Source organism: Lotus japonicus, chromosome 2 (assembly GCF_012489685.1).
Source record: "Lotus japonicus ecotype B-129 chromosome 2, LjGifu_v1.2".
NCBI classification, from domain to species: domain Eukaryota; kingdom Viridiplantae; phylum Streptophyta; class Magnoliopsida; order Fabales; family Fabaceae; genus Lotus; species Lotus japonicus.
The window spans coordinates 57,391,794-57,411,111 of NC_080042.1; the positions used below are offsets into that span (position 1 = coordinate 57,391,794).

Consider the following 19,318-nt stretch of genomic DNA (forward strand, 5'->3'; position numbering starts at 1 on the left):
CAGGTGGTAGCGGTAGAGGTGGCATCGCAACACAGCAGAGGGCGCAAAAAGGGAGATGTAATGACAGTGAGAAACAAGTGGCGTCGCAACAAAACGAGTGGCGGAGGGGGAAGAAGGGGTAGGTGGGAGTTAGGGAGAGAGTGAACTAGTGGCGAAGAAGGGAAGGGGTGGCGTCGTGTGGCCTCATAGGTGGTTGTTGTGTTTGAAATACACACGCAAAGAGTAAGTGCACTCTATAAGTAAAATAACATTTATCGTACCTTAGAAACTAAGGCATCAATACTTGATTTCAAAGGCCTAATATGTGTTTTAATTTTATTCCTTGCATTCGCCTTGGTTAACGCAAATCCTTATCTCCTGTTGTGTCAAATTCAATTCGCGTGCAGTCAAGTGAATCCTAATAAACAATGGACTTTTTTTTTATTTGCCCCCTTCATCATATTCCCCTTCCTCCTTCCACCCACCACCATCATCTTCCTCAATCTCCTTCCATCCATCAACCATCAAGAAAATATTACACAGAAATTAAATCATTCTCAAACCTAGAAAATGAAACTCAAACCCAAATACACTTGTCAATTCTTGCTGGAAATGTTGGTTTAGTAGCATACTTGCAGCACTTTCATTTATCTTGACACTCTCATCAAACACAGATAAAAAAAATAAGACTGCTTCTGTGTTGCCCTGTTCTTCTCTCTGTCAGTTGTTCCTTCAATTTTTGATTTGTAACAGAGGAGAATTCTTCTTTCTGTCAGCACTACCACACGCGATGAGTTTTCTTCACAAACTCTGGACGAAACGCTGGCGAGACCCGCACCTGAAATGGGTCTGGGCAAGCCCCGCAAGTATAACTCCTTTTCCGACGGCGACGACCAAACACTTGTGGCGGAGGATGTACTCATCAGTCACACCATTGCCATTGTTCGGACTTCGCACCCAATCAGCCTTCAAAACTATCATCACCACCATCTCAGAACCTGCCTCTTCTTCTGTCACCCTCACACCCCTTTTTCCCATTAGTATCATTTGTCCATTGTTCCTCCAATGTTTCCAACACAGCCACCATTCTCCTTCCCATATATATCACCCCAAAACCGAGAGAGCGAGATTATCACACAAAATTATATATTGAAAGAGACTCAGAGCATCCATCGAAGAGAGATAGGTGAGGATTCAAATCACCTAAAAGCTTCAAATCACGGCCAAAATATCATCGCAACCCATCATACTCTTGTACTTTCTTCAACAATTTCCTTCATCATCAACCCAGAAATAATCTCATGTGAGTGGGAATTAAAAAGTAACTATTTTTACGAAAACACAACATTTAAAAATTAAATATCTTATTAGAAATAAAGAAAACCAAGTGGAAAGGTTGATTGTGTCAAATTCATGACATCATCATAAAACACACGTTGTCTTTAACTTGATTATAAAAAAAATCACATGGATGGCATTTTAAAGAAAAAAAATTCAGAAATCCAATTTGATTCCTCTTATCATTTCAAGAACCTCGAACATATTTAAACCTATATATTAAATATGTGTATATTGGAGAATACTCAATTTGTGAAAATATTACAAAACTAATTACTGATAACAAAAATTTTTTTTTTATATCGGAAAGATAAATTGTACCATTTAAGAATTGATCTTTGGACCTCCCTCACCCAACTTATATGTCCCCTAAATCTTACCACTTAAGCTATCATTCGGGGAAGATAACAAATATATATGAATATATATAAAAATATATTAAAACTAAAATTATATATTAAAACCCTTCCTTAAAAGATAATATATATATATATATATTACAATTTGGTCCATTTTAATACAGAAGATGTATCATATGAGAAAGATGTTCTTATGTGAGAACATGAGATCAAATAAATCATGACCGTTAAATATAATCATGAACGGTCAAGATTAAAACATGAAGTCATGTGACTTTTTAAGTGGTCATGTGAGCATGAAATTGTTTTAATCTGATCCGTTCATAATTAAATCTAACGGTCATGATTTATTCTCATATTCTCACATAATATCACATTTCTCATATGATTGATCCCCTTTTAATACAAATATAATTATGAGTATCTTTCTTCTCTATTTGAATATCTCTTGATTTGTGTACTTTTTTTCCTCTCTAATAGTTTTTCCAACTAGGTTTTTCTTATGCAGGTTTTAATGAGGCACATTTCTTGAGTAAGGTTGATTACTTCGTGGATGTTTCGTTTTGTAATCTTTAGAGCATGAGAGGTTTTTCTCATGACTTCATTATATCAATAAAGTCTTCACTTTTAGAAAAAAAATTATTTCTTCTCTATTTATAATTCTATCATTAACTTCAGAGTATGAAATCTTATGTGAGAGATTATTGTACGAAAATGGTTATGGTTATTTAGAAGAAAAAAAGTTATTAGTTGTTGTGCTAGGGTTTCCTGCTGATGGACATTGACGGCGGCACCGCTCCACCCGACGGTGGAGTACCAAAACGGGTTACATTTCGAGACAAACTCATGGGGGGGGTCTACCGCTCCATCCCCGACGAAGGTCAAAGACTTAGTTGACCAAGGGAAGATGAAGTGAAGCCTAGTGAATGGGAATCGCTTACTTCCACAGATCAACACGGACAAAGAAGTGATTGACGGCATGTGCACCCCATGGAAGGAGGCACTGCTTGTGTGTTTACTAGGGAAAAAATTGGGTTACCGACTGATGAAATCCAAACTATCAAACGTTTGGCGGCTGAAAGGCGGCTTTGACTTACTAGATGCAGACAATGGTTTTTACATGGTAAAGTTTGACATGAAAGAGGACAGGGAGATGGTGATCAATGGGGGCCCATGGATGATATTTGATCACTATCTAGCAGTTTCCACTTGGAGCAGTGAATTCATCTCACCGGCAGCCAAGGTTGCTAAAACATTGGCGTGGATACGCATCCCAGGGTTGAATGTAGTGTTCTATGATGAGAGCTATCTACTGTCAATCGCCAGAGCGATAGGAAGACCAGTTAAGGTGGATATGAATACGTTGAATGCCGAGAGAGGGAGGTTCGCCAGAATCTGTGTGGAATTGGATCTCTCCCTCCCGGTGGTGGGCAAGGTGTGCCTCGAGGGCTATTGGTATAAGATCGAATATGAGGGCCTGCATGTAATCTGTACGAAATATGGCTGCTACGGCCACCGGAGTAGAGAATGCTCAGCCCAAGCGATTGCAGTGGCACCGCAATTAGAGAAACATGGGGACGGGATTAGCAATAAAGACACGGCGGAGAACGCAACGGTTACTGTCCCGGAGGTAGCTTCCCAGCACGTGGAAAGCGGTGCTAGTGGAAAAGGGGGCCCACAGCATGATACCCCAATGGATTCCGGGGAGAATATTCCAACAATGAATGCTGAAGTAACTCCCCCAGCACCAGTCACGACGAGACAGGACCATGTGATTGATGCCAATTTTGAAGTACTAGGAGAGTGGATGACTGTGGTCAAAAAGAAAAAGAAACAGATCCCGAAAAACATGGAAAGGGAAGCGGGCCCATCACGCAGGGAACCTAAGGGTGTAACGATAGAGCAATCAAACCGCAATCATGGGGCTAAGAAAGAGAGTTTGAAGGAGAAGGTAGCATCCAACAAGATGGGGCCCAAAGGAGTGTTTAATTTCTCCGTTGGTAGCTCCAATCCCAATGATAAAAAGGTGGATGAAAACAAAAAGAAAAGGTCTCGTGTGGTGGGACCGGAGCGTAGTAGTCAGCAAACTCTCATATTTCCCCCAGCAACCAACCCACGTGGGGGCCCCAATCAGGTGCAGATTTTAAGGAGAGCAAATGATGAAGCTGCCATGCCAATGATTGCCGACGGCGAGGCACATCCCCAAAGCATTGGAGTCATCAAGAACAAAAATTGAGGTGTCATAGTGTCGGGTCCCCTTTATTTAGCCTTTTAATGATAAGTTTCGAAGATTTAAAAATTCTGTCTTGGAATGAGCGTGGGGCCATGCATCTAAATGGCCAAAGGTTTATTAAGGACTTGATCAGAAGCAGGAAACCAGATATAGTAATTCTTGTGGAGACTCGATGCCAATTTGCCCAGGCTAGCCAATTATGGAGCTCCATGGGCTTCACTCCCTCCTTCATCTCGGAAGCTTCCGGATTTCGAGGTGGCATATGGGTCCTTACAAGAATAGGAGGGTACCTACACTTCAGAGAACTGGACACTCATCACCAAGTAGTATCCTTCGAGATGTGGAGGGACAATTTTGCGTGGGCTTGCAGTGCGGTTTACGCCTCCCCCGTTCCTTCTGAGAGAGAAGAGCTATGGCAGCATCTCATTTACCTACGCAGCACTATAAACGTCCCTTGGTTCATCATTGGGGACCTAAATGAGGTTCTTCACCCCTCAAAGGTTCGTGGCGGCGAATTCATTGCTAGCAGGGCCTCAAAGTTTGCTGATACTGTTGAGGCTTGTGGCTTGGTCGACTTGGGCATGGTTGGCGGTAATTTCACTTGGTTTCAGAAGAGAAATAACCAGCTAACTCTTTCCAAGCGGCTGGATAGAGCCCTGGGTGACGTTGAGTGGAGAATAGCGTTCCCGGAGGCCTATGTAGAGGCCTTAAACCGCATCCATTTAGACCATTGTCCCTTGTTGGTACACTGCTGCGTGACAATGAATGGCAACGGTGAACGTCCTTTTAGATACATGGGTGCCTGGGCCGATCACCCGGACTACAAGAACGTGGTGGAGATGGCGTGGCGCCGCGTTAGGGGTGACTCAAAAAATTTCAACCAGGAGGTCTTTGGCAACATATTCCGTCGTAAAAGAAGGGTGGAAGGTAGGCTAAGATGAGTACAAAGAGAACTGAACTCTCGAGTAACCTCTGATATGGTTCATTTTGAGGCGGAGCTCCAATGCGAATACAGAAATCTCCTTAAACAAGAAGAGCTTCTATGGTTTCAGAAAGCCAGGGAGAATAGAATTCGGTTCGGGGATAGAAACACTGCATATTTGCATGCGCATGCAGTCATCCTCCAGAAAAGAAACAAGATCCACCGCCTGAAGCTCAATGACGGGTTGTGGTGTTCAAACCAGGAAGTCTTGGCGCAGGAAGTTCAACGGTACTTTGGGACTCTCTTTGCAGAGGACACAAATGTGGGTCAATCCACCTTTCCACATGACTCTTTCCCGACGCTCTCTGAGGTGGGTAAGAGGACCCTGATTGCTTCAATTTCCAAAAAGGAGGTGTATGCAGCGTTAAAGGGTATACGGTCTTTTAGTGCCCCTGGACCTGATGGTTTCCACCCAATATTTTTCAAAAAACATTGGGGAGTGGTGGGAGAGGATTTGTGGCACTTGGTCCGCAATGCTTTTGATACTGGTACATTGGATCCCAACTTGTTGGAGACGCTTATTGTGTTAATTCCCAAGGTGGACAACCCTTCCGTGGTAAAGGAGCTCCGCCCCATTAGCCTCTGCAACGTAGCTTACAAGCTAATAACGAAGGTATTGGTGAATAGGATTAGACCTTACCTGAACAAGTTAATTGGTCCGATGCAAAATAGCTTCTTACCTGGGAGAGGGACTATGGATAATGCATTCTTTGCCCAAGAGATCGTACACTATATGGGAACCTCCTCTTCCGCCACAGGAAGTTTGGCTTTCAAAATAGATCTAGAAAAAGCATATGATAGTGTTTCCTGACAATTCCTAGAGGAAACCCTTACACTATTTGGATTCCCAGACAAGGTAACAGATCTCATCATGAATTGTGTCAGGGGTTCCAAATTGTCTATCCTTTGGAATGGCTCGCGGTTGCCGTCATTTTCCCCTGGAAGAGGCCTCCGGCAGGGGGACCCTTTGTCGCCTTATCTCTTTGTTCTGTGCATGGAACGACTGTCGGTGAAAATTCAGCATTTGGTGGATTGTGGAACTTGGAAACCAATGCAAGTTGCACCAGGAGGCTCGCCGATATCCCACCTCTTTTTTGCTGACGACGTGCTTCTTTTTTGCAGAGCCACGACTTCGCAGGTGAATTTGGTAGCGGAGGTACTGAGAAATTTCTGTGAAAGCTCCGGCCTGAAGATCAACATGGGAAAGTCCAAAGCTATAACTTCAAAGGCGGTTCCAAACCGAGTCAGGGAAGAAATCAACAGAATTGCTCCCATTCCGTTCGTTCGCAACCTTAGGCGCTATTTGGGGTTCCCGCTTGCAAAAGGTAGGATATCCATAAGCCGATTCAACTTTTTATTGGAAAATATTCAGCGCAAACTTGCATCATGGAAAACAAATCTCTTGAACTTGGCCGGTAGGATCTGTCTCGCAAAGTCCGTCATTGCAGCAGTGCCTACATACACGATGCAAGATTTTTGGTTGCCTAGAAGCATCACGAGTCAGATCAACAAAACAGTGAGAAGCTTCATTTGGTCCAAGCACAACGGTGGTCGAGGCTGGCACCTAGTAAACTGGGAGACGGTGATCCATGACAAGCAACATGGAGGGCTCGGTATAAAATAGATGGAAGATTTCAACTCCGCCTTACTTGGTAAAGCTGTTTGGCACCTCCTAATTAATTCCAACAAGCTTTGGGTCAGAGTTCTTTCTCACAAATATCTGCAAGGGGCATCGATCCTTGGTGTGGCGCGTCACACAACTTCTTCTCCGGTTTGGCAGGGGATTTTGAAGGCCAGAGACCGTATTTGCGAAGGGTTTAGGTTCAGGTTGGGCAATGGTGAATCATCTATCTAGTACAGCAATTGGACAGGTTGTGGTATGTTAGCTGAGCATGTTCCTTACGTGCACATATCGGATTTGAATATGGGGCTCAAGCATGTGGTGGAAAATAATCAGTGGAGATTGGAAAAGCTAGCAACGCCTTTGTCAATTGAGGTGGCTGGTAAATTCGTGCACGTCCAACCTTCTCTCTGTGCGGGCGCTGCAGATATGTGGACTTGGAATGCCATAGAATCAGGTATGTACACGGTGAGAGACGGCTACCAGTGGTTACGAGGTTCTCATCAAAATAATGCCAATGAGGAGTCTTGGACCTGGCTTTGCAAGTTGCCGGCGCCGGAGAAGGTGCGAACATTCCTGTGGTTGGCCCTCCATGAAGCGCTCCCGGTGAACGCTAACAGACATCGTTGCCACATGTCTGCGTCTGGTGCATGTAGTAGATGTTCAACTGGATCAGAGGATGGGCTGCATGTGCTTCGCGATTGCCCCCACTCTCGTGAGTTATGAGGCAAGCTTGGCGCGTGGAGCTGGAGGAACTTTTGGAACCTGGACCTCAAGGAATGGATTAAGTTCCACTCTCGGAGCCACAATGCAATGAGATTCATAGCCGGTGTTTGGGGAGTTTGGAAGTGGCACAATAATGCAATTCTAGATCCCAACCCTTGGACAATTGAGGTAGCCTGGCAACGGACTCGCCATGATCATGATGAGTTCGTGCGCTTCTGCACCCCGGAGGCTCTCGGAGACGAGGACATACTTCTGAACAAGTGTTGGAGGGCACCACCGGATCGTTGGGTGAAGCTTAATACGGACGGGAGCTTTCATGAGGAGCACACAAGCAGGGGAGGTGGCGGTCTAGTGAGAGATTCTGCTGGGATCTAGCTTGGTGGCTTCATGTGGCACGATGTAGGGGGAAGCCCCTTCCTGGCTGAGGCGGCAGCGCTGAGAGAAGGGTTATTAATGGCTGGGACTATGGGCCATCGACAAGTGTTGTGCGAAGTGGATGCCCAGAACCTGGTCATGCTGCTACAAGGGGATGAAGCCTGGAAGTATCATGTCCATGCAACCTTATTGGGCGAAATCAAGGACCTGTTTTCTCGCCATTGGAACATCCAGCTATCTTGGATCTCTAGGGATGCCAATAATTCTGCGGATTGGATCGCAGGCAAAGCCTCGTGCTTAACGGTGTCGGGGTTGGTACTTTTGAATTCCCCATCCCCTGAGCTAGAAGTCTTGATGTTAAAAGACTCTTTAGCAGTTCCTTAGTATTTTGTTGCTCTTTTGCTAATTTTCTGATGTACCAAAAAAAATAAAAATTCTATCATTATTTTTTGAAACTAAATAATTTTTTAAAATTAACAATGATAAAAAAAATTATAAATATTTAAAGAAATAAGTTCACCGAAGAAAATATTGAAGTTTTTAAAATTAGTTAATCATAACATGGATAGTTATAAATAAACTTTTATTAGAGGACTCATTAACAATCATTTAAACCATAAAAAAGATCAATTTATTAAAATATACTATATTATAATTAGTATTTATCTCAAGAGGTTATTGTAAATTTTAAACTAATAGGGGAGGAAAGTTTAATTTTATTTTAATATTTATAATTTACTAGTGTTTTTTTTAATCGTGCGAAGCACGAGGAACATGTCTGTCGTATTTTATACATGAATCAATACGTTGATTATTTAAAAAGTAATAAACAAAAAGAAAATATTTTTAGCAATACAACTAGTGGAATTACCCGTGCCCTGCACGGGTGACTTTTGTTATTTACAATTTAAATTTCGTGTAATATTATGCTTTGTATCTTTTTAGTAAATATATTTTAACAATCGTTTCAAATTTATATTTTTAATTGTGATAATTGTGTATTAATCTACCATAATGTATTACTTATAAATTTTTACTTATTTAAATATGAAAAAATTAAATATTTTAAATTATAAGACTTAAATTCACTCAAAATTTTGTATATACATTAAATCAATATTTTTAATTTATTAATATTTGATTGATTATTTTTCATATCAATGTTTCTATTTATAATAACATTAACAATAATAATAATATATAATTTGATTCAAAATGTTAATTTTAAAGAGAAATCAATATGTAACAACAAAATGAAACCCCACTTCTTATAAAACTCAAATAAAATCATAGGAAAAAATCACCAGATTAAAAAAAAAAAACCAAAATAATAGATAATTTACGAAAATTATTTAGATCCAAAGACTTCTCTTATTTTTGAATAAAGTCTCACATGACTATTACTTTTAAGTTTGAACTCGTTCCCCCTTTTTGTCTTTGGCTCTTCGATCATACCTTTGGTAACCACCGCCTACCAGGGACGATGGAGGAGAAATCCATTTTATCAAACCAAGCAGATAAATTGAAGGATTTATGTCTTTCCCCTTCATGATTTTAAAAAGGGGTGAAACAATGTATAATGGTGAATCGAAAATTGAAGAATGAGTAAAAATAGGATCATGAAATAGGGGTGTTCATAACCGAACCAAACCAATTAAAACCGTTCAAACCGATCCAAAAAACAAAAAACCGAAGAAACTGATAACCAAAAAAACTGAAAACCGCAAAAAAACCTTTGTTTTGTTAATGGATTGGTTTGGTTTTCAGTTCCCATGTTCAAGATCGAACAGATCCGAACTAAACTGAAAGTATTTATTTATTTAAATTTTGACATACATAATTACCCATTTAACTATATTTATAATGTTTTATTCCATGTATACCCAAATCTTTAGAGTAATGTGTTTAACCATTTCCAAGTTAGAAGACATATCACATATGTCTTCTTTTCATTCAGAGAAAGTGAAACCCTCATTGTTCTGCTCCTTTGCCTCTTACTCAAAACAATATGTTTGTAACCTTGGTTGATAATCAACTTAGATAGAGTTAATTGGATATTCTGCACTGATAATGCAGTAGTGTTACAAATTACAGTCATCACTTAACAATCATAATATTAGTGCGTACTTTTTTTTTTTTTTGTAAACTGAATAAATATATAGAAATAAGGAACAACATGAGAATAACACTCTCATGTGGAGGACATATCAGTCTAGTTACAAAGAAAACCAAAAGACAGTTGCCAACGCAACCCCTCTACTATGCCCACACTTAAGATTGAGCCTCATTAAAACCTTTTCCAGGAAAACCATGTGGGAAAAAACCATAGAAAAGGAAAAAGAGTACACAAATCTCAAGAATTTCAATCCAAAACCACTGAAAATCTCAGCATACAAAATGTAAAATAAAACACAGCATTAACAGCTTCTCAAGGAGCACAAGATATCCCCAAGCTAGCAAAGGTGAATCTCCCAAATACTGGTACACTCCACTGCCACAAAAACATCCAAAATCAGCCACCAATATCAACCATCCATAAAAACCAATGACATCCTTATGCAGCAAATTATGCAGCAAAAAAACAGCACCTGCACAAGTAATAATAATACCACAGCACCCACCAACGCCCCAAATATTAGTGCGTACTTAATTCCCATTTTTACAATATTGATGTTAGTGTTAAGCATGATATCTTGTCTCTGTAGCTTTTACAATGCTTCTTGCTTTACGATTTTATTTTCTATTTCGTTATTTATTTCAAGATTTTTAGTTTCTTTGAAAAACTGAAATCCAATCCAATCCGAACTGATAAAATTGGATCGGATTTGAGAAAAAAAACGATTGGATGATTAAATTATAAAACCGAAACGATTGGATCAGATGAATTTTTCCTAAAAACCGAACCGCGAACACCCCTATCATGAAAAATGAAATAAATCATTTTATACAACAAATAGAAAGGAGTGAATAAGAAGATAATGTAACCAATAATAAACTTATAATATTACGATGAAAACAAAAAATCAAAATAAGATAAACACAATGCCACGAAGAACGGGTGAAAAAGAATGTTATAGATTAAATAAATAATGTGAGAAATGTCTCAAAAGAGCAAATGAATTCTAACCAGTGCGCAGGTATAGCAAAATTAATTATTTTTGCATTAAGATAAAAAGCATTACCTTGCACATGATTGATAAATTATGTGCAAGGTAATGCACATAATTTATCATGGAGTAGACGAACGGAGAAAAAAAAAAGCAGGATGAGTTTTTTCATAAGAAATCACAAAGATGAGAGGAAAAAGTATAGGATAAATAGAAAATGGCGGAAAATGAAAGTCCTTACCTTGTTGTCGAGGAGGCATGCACAAAATGATGCTGAAATTGTTACTAATGCTATAAATTTAACACGTAATTTTATTTCCTAAATTAATAAAAAAAAGACTTAAAAAAGACTCATCTCTTCCAGAGAGTGATCCAGAGCCACAAACTCATTCTTAAAAAAGACTTAAAAAAGAAGAAAATTAGATCCTCACCTTTTGGAATTACATATGTTTTATTCTTAAAATAAGAATTTAATTTTAAGTGCGGAAAAATAAAAAAGAGAGGAAATATAGTTATACATGATTAATTGCCGAGAGAGAAACGTATTGTTTTTTTTTTTTTGCACTGGAAAATAAATGTGTTGGTTTTATCATACATGGTCATATAAATATACCTAATTAATTGGAAAAATATACAAATATAGAATAATTATAAAAAAATTACACTGTATTTATATAATAGAGTTTTATAATTTCCGATGTACCAGAAAAAAAAATAATAGAGTTTTAAATTTTCCTAATTATGTTTGTCTTATTTTGGAAATTGTTTTTTTTTTTTTTGCACTGGAAAATAAATGTGTTGGTTTTATCATACATGGTCATATAAATATACCTAATTAATTGGAAAAATATACAAATATAGAATAATTATAAAAAAATTACACTAAATTTATATAATAGAGTTTTATAATTTCCGATGTACCAAAAAAAAAATAATAGAGTTTTAAATTTTCCTAATTATGTTTGTCTTATTTTGGAAATGACTGTGGTTATTATTGGTTTGAAGTTAAAATATCAGATATCTTCTTCTGTGAAATGCTCCATTTGATTATTTAATTGAATTTTTTTTAATTGAAATTTAAAGTTTCCTAATTAAGCATGGTTTATTAATTGTTAAATTTTTTGAAACTTTATTCATAGTTATTGGTTATAATTGATTTGAAGAGTTATGCACCATTATTACACTTGACATTTTCCCACTTTTCCAAAATGATTTCGGTATGACTTGTTTGACTCATTAATTTTTTTATTGTCATCATTATTATTTTTTTAATTCAAAATTCGTTTTCTTAAAAATTATACTCCCTCCGTTCCTATTTAACTGTCCACTTTGAAGAATTTTTTTGGTTCCTATTTAACTGTCCATTTAGCATTTCAACAGAGTATTAAATGATGTTTTTACAACAAATTCCCTTGTCAATACAATAAATGAGGAGAGATAACACATACTTTAAAGGGTAAAATAGAAAAATAATCATCACTTTTTCTAAAAATCAACAAAATTAATCACACTCTTAATATGTGTGCCTCCACTTTAAGTGGACAATTAAATAGGAACGGAGGGGGTAGTAATGATGAGTGTCTTAAATGGGAAATATTTATTTGTTTTCCAAAAAAAATAGTAATGCTGAAAATTGAAAAAACATATATTTGATATACTCATATACAAATATTCATTTACTCATTATACTCATTTCAAAACCAATATAATTTTTTTTTATACATCGGAAAACAAAACCAATATAATATTACTTAGACAATAATTAAAAAGAAATCAAATGTATTTTTGAAAATTAAAAAAAAAAGCTGTAAAATAAAAAAAAATCTAATGTTCATTTTTAATCTAAATAATTATGATTATTAATTATTAGTATTTAATATATTAATAATTAAAAATCATGATAATTTTCGAAATTTTAAAAATAATATTTTAAAATAGACAATTAAGTCAATTAAATAGGATATGAGATGTTCATGTTGAAAAAAAAAATGTTGGATGAATTTTTTTGTTTTGGAGGGAAAATGAATTACTTAGGAGGGGACATGTGACATAGGTCTTCTAGAAGAAAACCTTCTTTTCATATATATATAGATTTCCAAAACTAAACAAAACAAAGATTCAATTCCTAACTTAATTAGGTGAAAGTGCAATAGTAATGTCATCAGGAATCACTCACTCTAATACAATTTCCAGAAGTCTTATGAGATGCATATCAAAGCAAACGTACAACTTAAGATAACCTCTAAATAAACCATATACATCAAATGTTTGTTCCAGTTTCAAACAACAGTATCTGGATCCACCCCTTTTGCGAATATGAAGTTGTCCTAACTTCTACCTAGGTAACAGCTGTGTCACAATGGCAAGCCTAAGCTTTATAACAATCTATAGAGTAAAGCATGGATGGTGACAAATAATTCCACATACACAACCAATTTAGAGTAAAGAACTTCATATTTTAAGTGTTAAGAAGTTCTCATCAACAACTTCTTAAAGTAATACTTGAGCAATGTTAAAACATTTCGATAAACTATTTTAAACCCAAAATACTACATCCATGATTTACTAATATTACTATGAGTGAATCCTGAAATATATTATTACATCCTCCTCCGATTGAAAGAAAAGGGTCTGAAACACTGCATCCTGAAATAAAGCTACTGGATTCTCTCAAGCCTGAATGCGGTGCCACGCCGACCGAAGCCGCCATCTTAGAACTTAACTGCCTTCCTTGCTATTTCACCAGCTGAAAACCCACTCACTTACCTCATACATCCTGGAATTAATAAAATTAAAATAAGTTTTTTTTTTTAAGCTTGTCACGTATTAATCACTTTTTTTTTTAGAACAAAATGCTTATATTATAAAATGGATAAACCATGAGAACAATCCTCTCATGTGGATTGTCACATATTAATCACATATAGGCATGGAAAAAGAAGAAAACTCAATCAGTGCACAAAGTCAAAAGCAATTGAACAACAATACCATGGATTCTTAATTTGAATAGTTGGAATTCCCTTCAACTTCTCTAACATGTAGTAGTTCCCATAACCACATAAGAGAGAAAAGAGGAAAAATATGAACCACATAGAGAGAAGAGAAAAGATATAGAACCTGAGAAATGAAGCATATATATCTCTTAACATTGAAGAAAAACCTGAACCACAAATGAAAAGAAAAACTAATTAGCATAAACAACGGATATCAACTTTCGTTTGGTATAATGCAATCGGAAAAAAAGGGAAAACGGAAAATACCTGGTTGGGTGGCGATGTGGCGGACGACGACGACAAATATCAACCATGAGACAAACATTGTTGCTCAAATTCTGCACATATTCAAGCCACAATTAGCACAAAGAGAACAACTACATACCTACAACCTTTATTTATCAGACCTTTATTTGTTTAATGTGCTTTAGCATATATGTTTTAATGAGAAAGTTTTCACATGGATGAACATAAGCAAATAAGGCACCATAAAATTCTAATTCACAACACATGAAAGCAAAAGAATCCCTAAGTCTAAACTGTATCAGTTGAATATTAATTAATTAAGAAATATGAGAATCACTTTTTCTCTCAACTTTTGTTGTTCTTCTCAACTTAGTTTTTGAAGAAATTTGTGGAGAAATTACAGAACTTTCTTCTAGGGTTGATTTTGACGTCAATGAAAGGAAGATGCTTTCTATCCACCAAGAAAAATAGTATAGGACTTTGGGCAAAAACATAAAATTTAATTTGTATTATGTTTAATAAGTTGAGCAAAAACAATTTTATTCACTTTGTGCACATTTGTTTGTGCAGTCTAGGAGGAAGGGGGTGGTGCGGTTCCTAACGATTGCCAACTACATGGTGTTGAGTTTTTCAGTACAAAATCAAATATTGGAATCGAACAATGAACAATGCAATCGGGGAAAAAGAGAAAATCGAAAATACCTGGTTGGGTGGCGTCGTGGCGGACGACGACGGCGAATCGAGGGAGAGAAGAATGTGAGAGAGTTGAAGAGAGGGATTTGAGGGGAGGAGAAGAACGGAGCGGTTCGTTGGAGAAAGGAGAAGATTCTGGAAAGAGAGGAGGAGGAAGAGAAGAGCTTTGACTTTGGTTTAGGTGAAGAAATCGGTTTCAAGATGTGTTATGGAAATAAATTTTAGGTGAAGAAAAAGTTTATTTTTAGAGTATTAATTAAATTTTATGTTATTTTTATTGAATTTTCAGATTTTTATTTATTTAAGGATTTTATGAGTTTTTATTGTGATTTGGTAATTGTTATTAATTTTTTATGGAACTTTTTGTTTTTTATTTAATGTAGGTAAATCTTAGATAATCAGGGCAAATCTTTTAATATTTTATGAAAACAAAAATTCAGATTTAAAATTACCTTTAAAATTTCGGTTTCAAGATTTGTTATGAAAATAAATTTTAAGTGAAGAATATTTTTATTTTTAGAGTACTAATTAAATTATATGGTATTTTTATTGAATTTATAAAAACTGCCAAAATCTAACAAATAACAATAAAAACAAAACAAAATCTTTAATTTTATTTTATATATGCTTTTTTTTCATAGATTTTTTTTTAAAATGTACATATATGCTTTTTTTTAATATTTTGAATATCAAATGAGAAATAATCTGTGAGTGACACCTCATCAAATTGGCATGAAAATTAATCTGGGTGTGACACCTCATCAAATTTGCCTGAGAATTAATTTGGAAGTGACACCCTCATCAAATTGGCATGATGGAAGTTCTTCTTTTCTAATATATATATATATATATATATATATATATATATATATATATATATTCTTTTTTAATATACAATTCAACAATTTAAACTTCAATGTATTAAAGATACTCATCTATATATATTAGTAAACTCAAGTGTTGAATTGTATTAAAAGCATTATAATAAACAACTATAATTTTCTTTGAAATAAATATATAAATTAATAAAATAAAAAACTGAAAATATTTGTATTCCCAAAAACTATTCAACTACTTACAATAAATAACAACATTCATAAAACAAAATTTTACTTGAGTATTTAATTTAAAAGATATTAAAAGTTAAATTCAATAATAAAATAATATTTATTAACAAATAATTTAGATAAAATAGTTTTAAAATTAAAAATTTCTATTTATATGCAAAGGAAATTTGAGAATTACATTAAATGTATTAAACCATAAAACTCTCATTCTTTTGTATTAAAGCACATTAAGAAAAAATAATTGTTCTTAGTAAAAAATATATTACAAAATAATTGAAAACCAAAAAAAAAAATTGTATTTTTAAAACCTATTCAACTAATTACATTAACTAACAACATTCATCAACTTAAAATTGACTTTTTAAAAACACTAAAATTTTCTTATGTTTTTCATTTGAAAAATATTAAAAATTGATTTTTTTTAGTAAAATAATATTTTTAATAAATAATTTAGATAACATAGTTTCAAAATTAAAAAAAATGCTGCTTAAAGGTATTTAATATGAACTATAACATACATGTGCGTTATCGAAAAAATATCTAAATATATTTTCTATCTATGATATATTAGTAAAAATTACTTGAGGAAGCACATTAACAAAAAATAATAATGGCCCATGTTGTATAAATTTTTATTGTGAGAGACTTATCCACTTAACGTGATCGTAGAGTCTCGAAGAATTAGCCTCATGGCTATTAACTGCGAGGAAACATTTGGAAATCAAATAAGTTGAATAAATTTAAATTCATGATAATATTTTATGCTATTTAAGTTATAACTTATTATAATTCAAAAAGTTAAAATTAATTTATTTTTCTTGGTCTTTATAGGTCACAATAAATGACTTTCCCATTTAAATGTATAAAAAATGATATTAAAACTTATTTTGTGATATTAAACACTTCTTACTTAACCTTTTTTTTTACTTAATTTAAATATTTCAAATTAACTTAATAATGTTTCATATTATTAAATAAATAAATTTTTAAATTGGTAAAATTATTTCTATGATAATAATTAAATATCAATAATTAAGTTTGAGTAATTAAATTATTTACACAAAAGGAAATCTAATTATATTTATTGAAATGTCTTGACACAATATTTTTTATTTATAATTAAAAACTATTTTACTTTAATTTATTTAAACTATAATAATTTATACATAGTTCTAAAAAAATATTGTAAGTAAACCCGTGCAACGCACGGGTATAATATCTAGTATATTAGTAAAACTCACTTGAGCTAAGTATTAAGTACAAATACACATATGTATTAAACCATAAAAGCTCACATACCTTTATATTAAATACATTAAAAAATAAAATATTTAATAAACTAAAAACTGAAAAAAATTGTATTATAAAAACGTATTCAACTACTTATATTAAATAACAACATTCATAGACTTAAAATTGACTTGAGCTTTGCATTTGACAAATTTAAAAAATCAAAATAAAAAACAAAATAATATTTATTAATAAATAATTTAGATAAAATACTTTTAAAATAAAAAAAAAATCTATCAATATACATCTATCTATATTGTACTTGGGGCTCTTATTTCCCAAAGTAATTATTTATATATATGTATTTGGTTTTTCCAAAAAAAAATATCTATCTATCTATATACATTATTAGTAAAGCTCACTTGAGCTAAGTATTAAGTACAAATACACATGAGAACCTACATACATTAGTAAAAAAATTGGTGTTTTAATGAGATAGCTTAGTGAGTGAATGAACGGGTAGTGGAAACTTGTGCACTAATGATTTCAGTTTTAAACTTAATAAATATCAAATATATAAGCAAAAGAGTAACATCCATGCCAAAAGTGTAACAGACCACAAAGTTATATCTGCAAATGGTTTTAGCACAGTACCTTAAATTAAAATCAAATTTAATGTTAATTTTAAACTAATATCAATTTAGTCCAAGAAAAAAAAACTATTAACAATAAAGCATACTTCCGCCAAAATTAATCTTGATATGCAATGGTCTTAGTTTGCAGTCCAATTTTCTGCAGGAATATATGTCTATTTTTCTTAAACTCGGAAACTCTTAGAATTCCTTAACATAGTAACTCCGAAGAAAAACTAACATTAAATTAAAAATAGTGGCATGATGGCAATACCAGTGTCAAAAACTGAATAAAATTGTTAATGTCAGGAGGCTATTCAACTATCTACATTAAATAAATAAAAAATGAAATGTATTATATTGAACCATGCATCTATTATATCTCTATATAAACAAACCAGTGAAATCACTCACAAACTCAAATTATTCATATTTCTTAGACTTCAGCTGCTGGTGAGAAAAAAATGACAATTGTCTCTAACTACTTCAACAAGTATGTCATTTTTAATTATTTTAGTTAATTTCAAAATTGCTTTTTTAAATTACTCATTCTTATTTCTTTACTGCAGGAGAAAGATCATCAACAACAACAAGAAACACACATTACTTAGTGATATATCCCGTTGCAGATGATTGGAAAATAAAACTGTGAGTTTCACATATATGGTAATTTACTAAACAATTCTTCTCATTCAATTGAAATCATACAAATATATCATCATTTCTATATTTATATGACACAAATCAGTAAAAAAAGTGTGAGCCACATAAATTTATATACTGCACTAGAAAGATAAGTGTAAAATGTAGTACTCACTATATTCTTGATAAGAAATAGGAATCTTTCACTCCTCAATATTGTCATATTATGGAAAAAAAATACCAACTTAATCATTCATAGGGAACAAATGACGTTCATCCTGCAGTTAGATAGAGCCTATTTTTTATGTTCGTGGAAGTGATTTTAAAAGAACTTATATGCCACCAGCAATGGTAAACAACCACATCAATCTTGATAAAAAAAATTAGCACAACTGATAACATCACTGCAATGACTAAATCAATATTATAAAAAAAAATAGTAGACTACCACGTTCATTTCAATACTAATCTAATTAAGTAATTAAATTTCTTTTATATAAAAAAAAAAACTACTCTCATTTCAATCTCAATAGAAATCTACCTATTTTTTCTTCCGATTAAGGAAAAAAAAAATCTACCTGTTTGATCATTTTTCCCTTATTAGAGAAAGAAAGTGTGAGAATATCATAACTCAATTATATTTAATTATACATGTATTCTAAATCTTCTTCTAAATAATAGCTTTCTTACCTTTCTGCAAATTTAAATATTACAATTAAAAAATACAAATTAAAAACGAACCCGTGCAACGCACAGGTTTAATTTCTAGTTATATTTATTTGTAGTTTAAATATGTTGAATTTTAATACAAATATAATTATGAATGTCATTTCTCTTTGTTTCAATTTTACCAAGTAATATACCACACTACCACCACCATCGCCTCTCCTTCTCTATCCTTCAAATCGCAACCACTATCTCCTATCTCTCCCACAAATCACCACCATCACAACCTCAAATCAGCGAACCGACCTTCATTTTCTACGCTATTGGAGCTTGCATCGTCACCACTTTCTTCTTCTCAGTTGCTCGCGTGTTACCTCCTCTGTACAGATCTAGATCGCGTCGTCGTCACCTCCTCTCCAAGCCTACATC

General features: G+C 34.0%; 2 protein-coding genes across 2 annotated transcripts; both read left to right on the plus strand.

The window, feature by feature from the left end:
- The first annotated feature begins 2,655 nt into the window (after nucleotides 1–2,655).
- LOC130736701 (uncharacterized) lies at nucleotides 2,656–3,912 on the plus strand. The gene has a single exon (XM_057588498.1). The coding sequence runs from the start codon at nucleotides 2,656–2,658 to the stop codon at nucleotides 3,910–3,912; it is 1,257 nt and encodes a 418-aa protein (XP_057444481.1).
- An 89-nt stretch (nucleotides 3,913–4,001) lies between these two features.
- LOC130736702 (uncharacterized) lies at nucleotides 4,002–4,850 on the plus strand. Its single transcript, XM_057588499.1, has one exon. It carries the CDS (start codon nucleotides 4,002–4,004, stop codon nucleotides 4,848–4,850), a length of 849 nt encoding a protein of 282 aa, XP_057444482.1.
- The last annotated feature ends 14,468 nt before the right edge of the window (nucleotides 4,851–19,318 follow it).

What these genes read in the sequence shown, in the direction of transcription:
- LOC130736701 (XM_057588498.1), top strand. Translation starts at nt 2,656, where the DNA reads ATGTGCACCCCATGGAAGGAGGCACTGCTTGTGTGTTTACTAGGGAAA.
- LOC130736702 (XM_057588499.1), top strand. Translation starts at nt 4,002, where the DNA reads ATGCATCTAAATGGCCAAAGGTTTATTAAGGACTTGATCAGAAGCAGG.